The sequence below is a fragment of the Eubalaena glacialis genome, chromosome X (genome assembly GCF_028564815.1).
Source record: "Eubalaena glacialis isolate mEubGla1 chromosome X, mEubGla1.1.hap2.+ XY, whole genome shotgun sequence".
Classification (NCBI taxonomy): Eukaryota; Metazoa; Chordata; class Mammalia; order Artiodactyla; family Balaenidae; genus Eubalaena; species Eubalaena glacialis.
In genome coordinates, this window is record NC_083736.1 from 95,007,960 (window position 1) to 95,021,725 (window position 13,766).

Below are 13,766 nucleotides of genomic sequence, written 5' to 3' on the forward strand. Positions count from 1 at the left end.
CAGAGGCAGAGGACTGTGCCTTGCGTGCTGCAGGGCTGCGCAGACTTCCAGAGTGCGCGGTCACGTGGGACTGTGGGTCACGTGACCGCACTCTCACTTGGACCGGCGTAGAGGTTTGTCGCGCTGGAAAGGGACGGGAAAGACTTGCACCTGACGCTTGACAGACGGCCGTGAGAGGAGTGGTAGGACGTGATGGTGGGTGCGTGGGTGGGTGTCTCTCCGTGCTGCACTAGCCTGAAAGCTAATCCCTCAGGCGCCCAGAATTATGGCCTTTGTTGGCGGAGGACACAATCCCTCAGCCAATCGCGAGCGTCTTAGCCGGGGTCTGTTTTTGCCCGGGAGCTCAAGAGGCAGGAAGTCATCCTGCGGGAGGCATACGTGGAGAGAAGCATCGGCCGCTGCTAGAGGAGGTGGGCTCGAGGCCATATATTGGCATCCGTGGGAGGTGGTGGTGGAGACTAGATCCGGGTAGAGGAAGTGTCTCGGAGCCTCGCGCTCCCTCCTGCCTTCTGAAAGCCCCTACCCCACCCCCCGTCTCCCCGCCCAGCGCTGCGTGACTCTGTTTCTCTGTGTGGGTGGGAGAGGTGGACACGTGGAAGCAGTTGGCTTCAGGGGAGCCCAGAGAGAGGAAACGGTGAAGTGACAATTTGTGAACCCCGGTGGCCCTGGATCAGGAAACGCAGGTGTGAGGATAGGAACTGTGAGCTACACTCCCTTCCTCCCACCTAGTTGGCACTCACTCTTTACTGTTTGTCTTTTCCAGACTGTGAGACCAGCTCATAATTGGGGGAGGGGGGAGATCCAAGGCTCCAGCTGCCTGGAGATTCAAGAGAGGAATGAACCCCAATCTGGGCAGCTCTGGGGAAGGGGAGCTAACAGACTCAGGAGGAGGGAATCTGGATGCTTTGGGCCCTTCACTTCGGATTTCTCTTTGGGATACTGCCAAGCTTCTCAACTCCCAAGATGATTCCTGGACCTGAGCTCCAGGCAGCAGCTCCCTCCCATCTAGGAACTCAAAAGCTGATACTCCATCGAGGCTCCCTCCTGCTACTGTGCTGGGCCTCAGAATAGGGTTTTTCTGGGAACCACCTATGGAAACTGTTTTATGGATGGTCTCATGTGTCCGCTCTGCAGACACTTCACTCTCTTCCTTGTGTTTTGCTCTCTGTCCACTTCTTAGGGCTTGTTCCTTTGGTCTTATCCTAGGTAGCAGCCTTTGGTAAGTCCTTGTCCTCTTTCTAACTGAATTATCCCCACTCCCCCTACCCACCTCTCTCCCCCGACCCTGGCATCCACTGGATACCAAGGCAGTTCAAGAAAGTGCCACTAGGAAGTAATGAATTTTCCTAAGCCCACTCATATCCTTATTTTTATACTCACTATAGAGTTGAAACTATGCAGCACTACTACTTCAGGCCCTCCTGTTTATATTTAAAAGCTGGAATTGAGCAGTGGGCATGTGGGTAAAATTAGAGATTGAGGCTTTAGGACTACCTCCTCCTCTCTTACCCCCTGCCTCCTTTGTATTATCCTCCTCCCTCCACTCTCCAGAATTCTGGTAATATAAGTATCGGGACCAATGTTTAGGTTGTGGCCTTTCCCCTCAAGCTTTGTTGTCTTGTCTGTGTCGTTTTAGAGTTTGACAAACACCTCAAACATCATGTGGTATAAGAAAGAATATATCTAACCTTTGTCCCTGGTTCCTGGCATAGGGCCTGAAAAACCTTGGAATTTCTTGAGCCCTGGGGGTATCTTTGTTATGCTAATGAACGGGCTGTGGTGGGTCCCTAGTTAGCTTCGGTTGTGAGGATGTGGGCTGGTCGCTAGAAGGACCAACCACGTGATTAGAGTTGGAGCTTTAGGCCAGCAGGAACTCCAGAGAAGGAAGGAGGGCTGGATTTGGGGTTCGATCACGTGAACAGTCGTGCCTATGTAATGAAACCCCAGTGTAAACTCTTCCTAGTTGGTGAGCATACTGATATCCAGGGAGGGTGATATTGCCCTGAATCCATGTGAAGAGGACATGGAATCTGTATGTCTCAGACCCTTCAAGACCTTGTCCTATGTGTATCCTTTCTAATAAAACGATAATTCTACATATAGCACTTTTAGTGTGTTCTAGTAAATTATCAAACCTGAGGGGGTCGTGGGAACCCCTGAATTTATAACTGGTCAGTCAGAAGTATGGGTGGTCCCCCAAGTCTTGTAACTGACATCTGATCTCAAGTGGGGGCAGTATTATTGGGGACTGCACCCTTAAACCTGTGGAGTCTGATGCTAACTCCAGGTAGTTGGTGTCAAAGAACTGATGTCAGAATAATAGTGTCACACATCCTTATTTTTAGCAGCCACCCCTAGATTAATATCTGTAAACTGACCTTTGATCCTATGCATCATGCATAAGCAAGTTAAAATAAAGGAGGCAGAGCCTACCAGTGTATTATGGGTGAAAAAAGCAGCATATGTTTTTGTAGCATGCGTCTACAATTTAGATGATTTTTAAAGTTCTCTCTATATTTTTTCCTTATCAGAGCTCCCTCAGCCTGTTTTTCCTGTTGGGGGTACTGCATTTATGTTTGGGGAACTTCACACTGCGGTCTGGAGAGATACCTCTAAGTCTCACATGCATTGCAGGGCAGATGCTTAACTAACTCACGCCTGTGGGTTTTTTCAGTCTCAGCCAAAGGACTGGGTAAGTGTGGGGTGTGTGTGTCCATGCATGAAGATGATTATCTCTGTTCTGATCACTCCTTGAGTAGCACTTGTAAGGGCCAAGATCATCCCTCAATTTTTTCCTGGGAGTGTAGTTGAAGTAAATACCTCAACACTCATATGGCCCTTTTGTTTCTGCCCCCTTTCTGGATAAATATTATGGGCTATCTCATGTAATAAATATCAGGGCCCGTTCAGATGTCATTTGACCTACAATGTTGCTGCCTGGGGATAAAATTAGAGTGAATTTGTCATCTGTCCAATCATGAATGAAAGAAGGGTATCTTACAGCACAGCTGACCCTCTACTCTGCCCCCAATTTCAAAAAAGCAGCCTTCAGTGGGATCTCGTCTATAAAATACTACCAGGTCCCCAATGGAAGGTTTCAAGGCCCTGTACTTTCCCATACAATTCTACCTTTCCATCTCCATTTCCAACACATTCTTCCAAGTCAGGGCCAGGATTAGAATGAGATAAAGATACAATTTAAGGAGGCACTCACTCGTGCCTCACCCAGTCCAAGCCCTGCTCCACTTTGCCTGCACTTAAGCCACATGGGACTATCTGCTCTTTCCCAACCCAACTATACTCTGTGCTTTACTACTTTTGTGCATTTCCCCAGGCTGTTCCCTCAATCTTCAATGCCCTCATGCCCTTTCTCTGCCTGTAGGAAACACAGTCATCCTTTTAGGCTCAGCTCAAATGCTAGGGCCTGTTTGAAGTCTTTCTGATACTCTCACCCTTACTCTTTGCCCCTTGGTAGGAAGTAATGCCTCCATCCTATGTACTTACACAGTATTTTATTCACCCCTATTTTAGCATTTGTTTCTTTATATCATGCACTGGGGCCTTTTTTATGAATAAGACAGAACTAGTGTTGAGGGCCAGGTAGCATAGAGGAAGAAACTTGGATTCTGAAAGTGTGAATCAGACCCCAGTCAGTCTGACCTCAATGCCTGAGCCTTTTACTACTTTTCATAGTACAGTCATCCTTCTGTATCCAGGGGGGATTTGTTCCAGGACCATCCAGAGATACAAAAATCCACAGATGCTCAAGTCCCTTATATAAAATGGCATATTATTTGCACATAACCTGTGCGCATCTCCCCATATACTTTATTTTATTATTATTATTTTTTTAAACATCTTTATTTTATTTATTTATTTTTTTGGCTGCACTGGGTTTTCCTTGCAGCACACAGGCTCTTCGTTGTGGCACATGGGCTTCTCTCTGGTTGTGACGCGTGGGCTTAGTTGCCTGGTAACATGTGGGATCTTAGTTCCCCGACCAGGGATCGAACCCGCGTCCCCTGCATTGGAAGGCGGACCCTTAACCACTGGACCACCAGGGAAGTCCCGTCCCCATATACTTTAAGTCATCTCTAGATTACTTACAATACCTAATACAATGTAAATTCTGCGTAAATGTTGTAAATACAATGCCAATGCTACATAAATAGTTGCCAGTGTGTGTCAAATTAAAGTTTTGATTTCTGGAACTTTCTGGAGTTCGTTGATTCAAATATTTTTGATCCCTGGTTGGTTGAATCTGTGGATGTGGAACCCAGGATATGGAAGGGTGACTGTACTTATTGTTAATATCAAGATTTAATGAGTGCTTTATGAGTGCCAGACACTCTTCTAAGGGTTCTAAATATATTAACTTATTTAATCCTCAAAACAACTGTATAGAGTAGATGCTGTTATTGTCTCTGTTCTACACATGAGGAAGCTGAGGCACAGACTGGTAACTTGGCAAGCTCAGTTAGCAGAGCTTGATTTGATTAGCAGAGGAGTTGAGATTCAAACCTTTGTAGTTCGAATCTGGAGCTGGCATGTGTTGCCACTACACTACATCTATTGGGTTGGCCAAAAAGTTCGTTCAAACTTTTTTGCCAGCCCAATATATCCCTCTAGTGCTAAGTATCACTAAAAGCTGCCATCATCACCAGGACTATCTTCATCATCAGATTTTCTCCTCCTTACAGCTTGTAGCAAAGTAGTTTATTCATCATAAAGAAACTTGAACCTGAGTGTTGCTAGACTCCCTGTCCCTTATCCCCTTCTACCTGTGAATCAGCATACTCCAGATTTTCCTTCCTTCCCAACTTAATGGTCCATCATGGGCCATCATTTTTACTACTCGCCTACCTCATCCTCTAGCGCCTGGCTCCACTGTCCTGGCAAAATCTCAGCTCTTGATAAATCCCAAATATCCACCTCTTTCTATACCTGTGTTGCTTAGTACAGTGCACCTGGGGAAAGTTAACCAAAACTTTCTGGCTGTTGACACTATGAATTTATCTTTCTCAACCTCAGTACAGTCCTCTGGATAGAAAGCAGATAACCTTTGATATCTTTACACTATGGATATTTCACATGGGTGCACTTCCACACAATGACTCTCTGAATTGAAACTAGGCTTATCTATAAGCTCACGTATTTAATGTACCTCTGAACCCCCTAGATAAGTAAGGTTTAGGTTTTCTGCCTGAAGCCTTCCTTTTCAATCTAAAACAGAAGCCAATCACAGTTGTCAGACCTCTAGCAATCATTAGGCAAGATGTTCAGAATCTACAGTTTTCCTTTCACATGGAAACATGAGTTCTGCCACTGGTTTTAAGAGGTAGGGCTTACTGACAGACAGAAGTCAGGAACTATTACTCACTGAAGCGTTGTTTTGTGCCTGAGCATACATAACATTTAGGATTGTTCCATATAACAAGGAATTCAACTAAAACTAACTTAATAAGGAAACTTATTATCCACAGATCAGAAGTACTGAGGCAGAGAAGTCTTGGTGATTGTTTGATTCAGCTAAGGACTCAACTTTTTTCCATCTCTTTCTTCTGCCATTCATAATATCAACTTCCATCTTAAGGCTGGAAACTTGATGGCTGCAAGGAGTCAAGCAACTTTCCAAGGAGGAAAAGGAGATACCTTTACTGATGGCCTCGTCTTATGAGTGAGGACACTTTCCTCAGAAATCCTTCTGCAATCTTCTCTTCATGTCTCATTGAGCAGAGTTACATCACCACCCATTCCTGAACCGGAGTACCAAGGGGATGAATTATCCTTAGACCAAGCAGACTCACCTCTGGAATTTGGATCAGCCTCCCTGTGGCACATCACTATAAGGAGGAGGGAGGCATACTTATGTAAAAGTGATGTTCTTTTAGTAAAGGGTTATGTTAAGCAACACAGAATATACAAAGCACCAAGGTTACAGTAAGAAAGAGCACAGTGGCGATGTCTTAGCAATCATGACCTCTAAAAGCCACCGTGGAGATCGCATCTACTCTTTTTTTTGTTTTTTAACATCTTTATTGGAGTATAATTGCTTTACAATGGTGTGTTAGTTTCTGCATTATAACAAAGTGAATCAGTTATACATATGTTCCCATATCTCTTCCCTCTTGCGTCTCCCTCCCTCCCACCCTCCCTGTCCCACCCCTCCAGGTGGTCACAAAGCACTGAGCTGATCTCCCTGTGCTATGCGGCTGCTTCCCACTAGCTATCTATTTTACATTTGGTAGTGTATATATGTCCATGCCACTCTCTCACTTCCTCACCTCTTACCCTTCCCCCTCCCCATATCCTCAAGTCCATTCTCTAGTAGGTCTGCGTCTTTATTCCCGTCTTGCCCCTAGGTTCTTCATGACCTTTTTTTTTTTTTTTTTAGATTCCATATATATGTGTTAGCATACGGTATTTGTTTTTCTCTTTCTGACTTACTTCATCTACTCTTACTGCTTTCCCCAGCCCACCCCATAATATGACTAGATCACAATTTTAAAAGGAACTAGAAAGACCTGATACTTGCAGATATTTCAGAATATCAGATAGTTTCTCAGTTAGTGTGTACAAGAATCCTGTGAAGTAGTTATTACCAATCCCCTTTGAGGGATGACTTAACTGAGTTATAAAAACATTAAGTAACTTTTCCAAAGTGACACAAATAGTTAGTGGTAAAAATCTCTATTTAAACTTTGGACTGCCTGGCTCTGAAGTCTGGCTAAGTCCCAGAGTAGAGCCCAGGGGAGAGAGTCTGTACTCTACCATGCAGCCTCCTTTTAGAAAGTGCTTCCAGGGATCAGAAACTGGTAACTCTAGTCTAAGCAAGCACCTAGTAGTATAGTGCACTGCCTCTTCATGGTGGTGGTGGTGGTAACAGAGATGACTTTTCTACTGGGGTTAAGTCACAGTTGCTCAGACCTCACCACCAGGAACTTTGATTCAGGAAGTCTGAATTCTAATCTGCACTCCACGTTAAGAACTTGGGGGCTGAGATGCCAGGTTCAGGGAGTCGTGTAAATTTTCTATACCTGGGAGGGAAAAGAACAGATATTTATGGAGCACCTAGGTTTTCAAGGGCAACTTTATTCCCAGATCTGAAGTTCAGCTGAAAAGAAGAGGATGAAAGCTGTGTTCATTGGTCTTTAGTTATCCTGTTAAAATCCATAGGACACACTTCCAGTTTCAGTTCTGACATGTAAAGAGCTTGGAAGTCATTGTTCCTGTACTTACAAGAAAAAAAGCTGAACAAACTGAGAATCAATGACTTATCTTAGACCCATCAGAGAACTGAGGTCACAGGGTAAATGACCACCCCAAATTCTGGAGAAAAGACATCCAGAGAGTCACAGCCTATATCTCTTTACATAGAGCAGAAACTGCTAGAGACATAAACAGGTAAGAACACTTAAGTGGGAATTTTGACAAATTGATGGAGACTGAGGGTGGAATAGTAGGAGAGTGAGAAACCCCTAGGGACCTGCAGTCTTAGCAGTGTTGTGGGCTTTACCTCCAGGATCTCCAGCAGGTTCTCATAGTGAAGATCCCAGAAAGATCTCCTCAGGGCTCTGGCAGTGGGAGGGGAAGTGTACACTCAAGAAATACACCCCCGAGTCTTCTCCATAACAAAGGCCTACTCTCCAGCAGAAAAGACTTTCCCAGAGCCTTATCCCAGCTGAGGGAAAGGCATTCCTCCTATCCAGCCCACTCTAGCCTTCCATTCTCCTGTAAGGGGGAGAAAGATGCTAAAGAAACACTTGTGAAGGTCACGGTCTAGAGACAGGCCCACAAAAGACTGGAATTTAACCAGAAGATTATATAACACTTCCTCTCCTCCACATGCTAACAGGCCTCCAGTGTAGTAACAGTGGAGTGCAGCTGAAAGAGTTGCAAGATGCAGACTCTCTGCAAGATGTAATTAGGGAAACACAAAGTTAAGAGGAGAGACAAAAATAAACACGCTAGAGGAATTTGAAGACTGACACCTGCAGCTACAGCAAACATTACACACAGCCCAACTGCTAACCAGCTTAACGTAAAGCTTCTCACTAAAGGTCTGTTTACCTCAGTTCCTATTACCCAACACATCATATCCAGCTTTCAACACAAAATTATAACACATAATAAAGGCAAGAAAAAGCATTGTTGAAGGACACAAAGCATCAGAACCAGGCTCAGATATAATGCAGATTTTGGAATTTAAAATAAGTATGATTTATTTGTTAACAGCCCTAATAGATAAACTAGACTGGTGTGTATGGCAAGTGTGTGAGATCCCAGTTGGTTCTAATCCCTGCCACATTCCCACCCTGCCAAAGATGATGAGCGCTTGGAGGCAACTGCAAGAGAAGACCTGACAGAACCCGGGGAGAGAAGCCAGGACCGGGCCTACCTGGTGCCTGACACCTGGCTATGGGATGAGAGACAGGGAGGACTGTCTGAGCCGGTGCGGGTCCTGAGAGGGAAAGGCCCTCTTTCCTGGGCAACTGCGGGGGCGGCGAAATGGCAAAGTGTGCTACCGTGCTACCACTGCGACTGAGAAAATGGCAGTGTGGCAGAGAGGATGACGACACTGGCGCAGACAGGTGGTTTGTTCCCTCAGGCCAGAGGTCTATCTAGGGCTGCCGTCACACACACACACACACACACACCCCACACCCACCCCGGGACGCTAGGGCTGCCGTCACACACACACACACACACACACACACACACACCCCACACCCACCCCGGGACGCGGGACGATCTGTATCCATCCGCTGCTCCCTCCAGCGCGGCCCCTCCCTACCCTCCCAACCCCGGCCCCCACTGCCCACCGCCCGCCGGCCCCACACGCTGCGGTGCCAGAAGTGTGCGGGGCGGGGAGGGTGGTCGCCCGACGGGGGGCGGTGGAGGGCCGGCGTGGCCCCGCCCCTGAGGCCGGGACTCCTCCCGGCCCCGCCCCTTTCTGGGTCGGAACTACGGTGGGCCTGGGAGGGGGCGTCGAGCCCATTCGTGCCGTATCCCTCCGCCCCCTTCCCGACACCCTCGCCGCGAGCTGTTGGTGCCGCAGCCTTCGCAGCCCCTGCCCGGTTTGGCGCAGCCGCGCGGGGGGCGGGACGCCTCTTTGCCGTTCTGCCCACACGGCGAGCGGTGGGAATCCGAGTGAGGAGCTACGACAGGAGGGGTAGGCCGACCATCGGGACCCTGCGCCTGCGAAGGCAAGTGGGGGTGTCTCGGGGGCGACGACCGGCTCACACCCTGCCCCGCGGACCCTGGCAGCCTGACGAGGGGGAGGCAACCGGATCGGAGCGGGTCCCTGAGAGAGGTGCGCAGCGCCGGGGGACCCCTGGCGCTGAGGAGGCGGCGACCGGCGCGGACCGGGTCCGGGGCGCGAGGTCTTGGCCACAGGGCTTCCCTCGGATCCTGGGGAGGCGAACGGCGCGGCCGCTCCCCGGAGGGCTTTCTGGGCTCCCGCGCCCCGCCGTCGACGGTGCCTGTGCCAGGAGAGGGCTGTGGGGGAGGCTGCTGCGGGCGAAATGGCGGAGGGGAGCCGGGGTGGGGGCGTCGGGGAGGCCGCCGGGGGTGGCGGTCGGAGCCGGGTGCCGAGCGGGCGGGCGCGGGGGGCCGCCCGCCCGGGCCCTGATTCTGGAAAGGGGTCTGTCGGACCCCGCGTGCCGGGTGCTGTCCCTTCCCACAGGCGCCTCTTTGATGCCGGAGTGTCCTGTGTGCGCGGTAGGTCTGGCACATTCAGTGAAAGGGGAACTGAGCGAGTAGATTATGAAGACACCAAAATGAAAAGTTTATGTGCCTCTTAATACAGCAGTTTTGTTGCCTTCCATATTTAGGTCTTGGACCCAATTAAATGCAAGCAAATGACAGGTTGAGGAGTCAATAGGCTTTCATAGGAAGGATCCGTGTAAATAAATAATGTATTAATCCATCTTTCGCATTTGGGATCTGTTTTCTCAACATCCTAGCCCACTTTAATATGTTGAGGTGTGGGAATGGCTCTGCAGAATAGAGAGGAAATTTTTCTGAAGGGTCAATTTAGCACGCGTGAAGTCAGTTTGCTTCTTCATTTTCTGGTTTTGGAAACCCAAACCCCATCTACCCTTCACAGCCCCCTCTCATTTTGGTGCAGAAGCAGTCCCACAGAAGATTTTGTGGAGTTCCTGGGAAATTCTGAGACATGAGAGACATTTATTTACTTATTCCTTGATTCTTCAAAAGGAGGTTTTAGGACCTGAATTCTGGGGATCTGTTCATTAACCTGATACTTTTCTACCATTGTAAATATACTCTCTTGGTGTTTTGCTGAATGCCCCTTCTCTTTCTATAGGGCGTGACTCTTCTCCAGCTAGTGGACTGTTCTGTAGTGGTAAGGGTAGCATCTCCTGAGGACACCTGCTATGTGGGCTGGCTGGCATAGGTGGTGAATGAGATAGGAACTATGTATGTGTGGGGAAGGGGAAAAGGCAGGGGCATGCAAGATGGTATTGAAATAGTAGTCCCCATTATGTTCACTGCCTGTCTTCTAAATACAGTTGCCTGTGTTCCACTACCCATTCTTGCACCTCATCTTTTTGTTCAAGGAAGGAGGTGTGGCCTCTGCTAGGAACATGACTGACTTTAGTGTTGGGAGGTGTGATTAGACAAGCTGCAGGTCTTTGGGGAGTGGATGGGGGATCATTTGGGAGGAGCAGACAGGTGGGAGATATTTAACATGGCCTTGAATGTACAGAAGCATATGTTGTAACACTTGTCATGGGTGTTGGGCCATCTCAGTCTCTTTTGTTTTCTTTCCTCTTTTTGTCTATCCATAGGTTTGTTCCCTTATAGAGTACTGTAGAAATCTGCAGGTAGCTGTTCTCTTTGAATTTGATAAAGAAAGAGGACAAAAGCTATTCATTTGGATCCAAGGTGAGTGTGAGCATGAGCACCCCTATTGATTGGGAATGGGAATGGGCTGTTGGCAAGTAAGACCAGATCATATCTTGGAGCCATTGTCTTCCAACTTCCCACACACCTCTGCCCTCACATTTATGTATAGGAAATGGGGCTAGGGTGAGCTAGGATTGTGCCTATAGGGTAATTGATAGATACCTAGGAAGTGGGTAAGGAAGCCATGAGGAGGACCAAGGAGGCCAGAAACATTATATTCACAAAGCCTTAGATTTGGAAAGGCAGTTATTGGGTTTAGAAGCCAGAATCCATGTCTGTCTACCAAATACTTAAAATTCCAATCCCTCCTGTGTTTTTGTCCATAGGTCTGCCTGTGAGTCGACTATAGGGCTTATCAACACTGGAAGCAAGAAAGGAGAAAATTGCACCAGATCAGTGCAGGTTGGTGTGAGGCCTACCAGATAGACCTATAGAGTATAGTGGTATATACTAAAGGGGCTGGACACTCCTTAGCCTCTCTCACTTTCACCAAGCTTTCCCATCGTCTCCGTTCCTATTTGATGCAGAGAAAAGAGTATGGAAGTGCCTGGGCAGGGCATTGTTGGGCATTAGTGGGACTGTGGAAGGGATAAAATGAGGTAACAGAGTTTTCTACTATTCTACTTCTCTTACCACACAATCTATCTCTACTTTCTCATGTCTTGTGTGGCTGTCTGCATAGAAAAGCACAGTTGGAAGAGACTCAAAGCCCATTTTCTTCTTCCACCTCAGGCCTATCTCCAGTGGTGGCTGTGGTGGCCTTGAAGTGACAGAAGATCATCACCTTCAACCCAGTAAAAGAATATTAAGACACTGACCTGGGACATATTGAGAACCAAAGCCAAGACTGTATAGAGCTATCTATATAACTGGGCTTCAACCATGGCTGGGGTTAAGAATGCAAGTAGAAAGAATAGGAGTAGAAAGAATGAGAGTAAAAAGAAGGCCAAAACTGAAAAAAGGGCTGGTGTAGAAGCTGAAGCCAAGAGGGAGGCTACTGCCGTAGTCAGATCTGTAGCCAAGACCCAGGCCAAAGCAATAGCTAAGGCAGGGACTCAGGAAGATGCAGTGGCAGAGGTGAAGGCAGCGTCTAAGAACAAGATTGTTACTGAGATGAAGGAAGGAGCTCTGGCAGATTTCAGTCCCAAAGCTGAAGATGAGGCCACTAGAGCATCTCGGTTTTGTTCTGTGGCTGAGGCTAGTGCTGAGTCCAGTGCTGAGTCCAGGTCTACATGTAAAGATAAGACTGGTATTGATACCTGGTTTTGGGCTGGGGAAGAAGCCAGTGTTGGTTCCTGGTTCTGGAATGGAGAAGAGGCTGGGAATCGTTTCAGTGCTAAGGATGAAGGTAAAGCTGATATTTGTCCCCCATCCTGTGCTAAGAAGTTGGAGCCTGTGGCTGGGGCCAACTGCAAGGCTAGGCCAGGGGCTGAGGAGGAGGAGGAGGAGAACGTTATTGGGAGCTGGTTTTGGGATGGAGATGAAACTAGTTTTGACCCTAACCCTAGACCTGTGAGCAGGATAATTAAGCCCCAACCTGTGGATGAAATTAATGAAAAAGATAGGCCCAAGGACTGGTCTGAGGTAACTATCTGGCCCAAAGCTCCTGCTGTAACTCCAGCAGTGTTAGGCTTTAGATCCCAAGTCCCATTTGAGAAAAAGCCTCCTTCATATGTTGTCCTGGCCTCCGCTGAGGAAAATACCCATTCTTTGCCTGTGGCAACAGCGGTGTGCCCTTCTAGGAGCACTCCCTCAAGCTCACAGCCTGTCTCTGAGTACCCATTTGGTTCTGACCCTTGTATCCAGACCATAGAGGAGATCAGGCGCCAAATCAGGATCAGGGAGGTGAATGGGATTAAGCCATTTGCTTGCCCTTGCAAAATGGAATGCTACATGGATTCTGAGGAGTTTGAAAAACTTGTTACCTTACTTAAATCAACTACTGATCCTCTCATTCATAAAATAGCTCAAATTGCAATGGGGATCATTAATGTTCATCCATTTGCCCAAGAGTTCATTAATGAGGTGGGTGTAGTGACACTTATTGAAAGCTTGCTTAGTTTTCCTTCCTCTGAAATGAGAAAAAAGGCTGTAATTACTCTGAATCCCCCCTCTGGGGATGAAAGACAACGCAAGGTTGAATTACATGTTAAGCATATGTGTAAGGAAACCATGTCTTTTCCCTTGAACTCACCTGGACAGCAATCCGGATTAAAGATACTAGGACAACTGACTACTGATTCTAACCATCACCACATTGTTGCCAATTACTTTTCAGAGCTTTTTCATTTGCTCTCCCTGGGAAATCGTAAAACCAGAAATCTTGTTTTGAAAGTACTTTTGAATATGTCTGAAAATCCAGCTGCAGCCAGAGACATGATCAATACAAAAGCATTAGCAGCATTAAAACTCATCTTTAACCAAAAAGAGGCAAAAGCCAATCTCGTTAGTGCTGTGGCCATATTTATTAACATAAAGGAGCATATCAGAAAGGGCTCAATTGTAGTTGTTGATCATTTGAGTTATAATACACTCATGGCCATTTTCCGTGAAGTTAAAGTGATCATCGAAACAATGTAAAATGAGCTAGAAATAAAAGAGAACCCTTTGAACAATCTCCAAACTCTAACAGGCTGTGTGTTCCCAAAGAGCCATGCATAATGTTTTGGTTATTACAGTGTGCATGTTATAAATTACATCTTTAACACAATATTACCTGTGACAGTCTAGGTCTGAGCTAGACCATTTTGGGGTATCAATTAATATTTCATTGTGAGTTGAAAACATCTGTTGATTATTCTCTTGTGTAGATGGGGAGCTTTTTAACATTTAAGATA

The 13,766-nt window shown here is 47.0% G+C and overlaps 1 protein-coding gene across 4 annotated transcripts; it reads left to right on the top strand.

The window, feature by feature from the left end:
- The first annotated feature begins 104 nt into the window (after positions 1–104).
- Positions 105–13,509, top strand: GPRASP3 (G protein-coupled receptor associated sorting protein family member 3). 4 transcript variants are annotated; one of them, XM_061178694.1, is made up of 5 exons: positions 105–182; positions 2,532–2,692; positions 10,812–10,908; positions 11,256–11,331; positions 11,662–13,509. In XM_061178694.1, exon 5 carries the CDS (start codon positions 11,812–11,814, stop codon positions 13,507–13,509), a length of 1,698 nt encoding a protein of 565 aa, XP_061034677.1. In that variant the 5' UTR covers positions 105–182; positions 2,532–2,692; positions 10,812–10,908; positions 11,256–11,331; positions 11,662–11,811. The 4 variants fall into 4 exon arrangements, with proteins under 4 accessions (XP_061034677.1, XP_061034678.1, XP_061034679.1 ...); XM_061178695.1 differs by having other exon boundaries at positions 131–195; XM_061178696.1 differs by lacking the exon at positions 105–182 and adding an exon at positions 345–410.
- Positions 13,510–13,766: the final 257 nt, after the last annotated feature.

Coding starts and splice junctions, on each gene's coding strand:
- GPRASP3 (XM_061178694.1), top strand. CDS start 11,812: ATGGCTGGGGTTAAGAATGCAAGTAGAAAGAATAGGAGTAGAAAGAAT.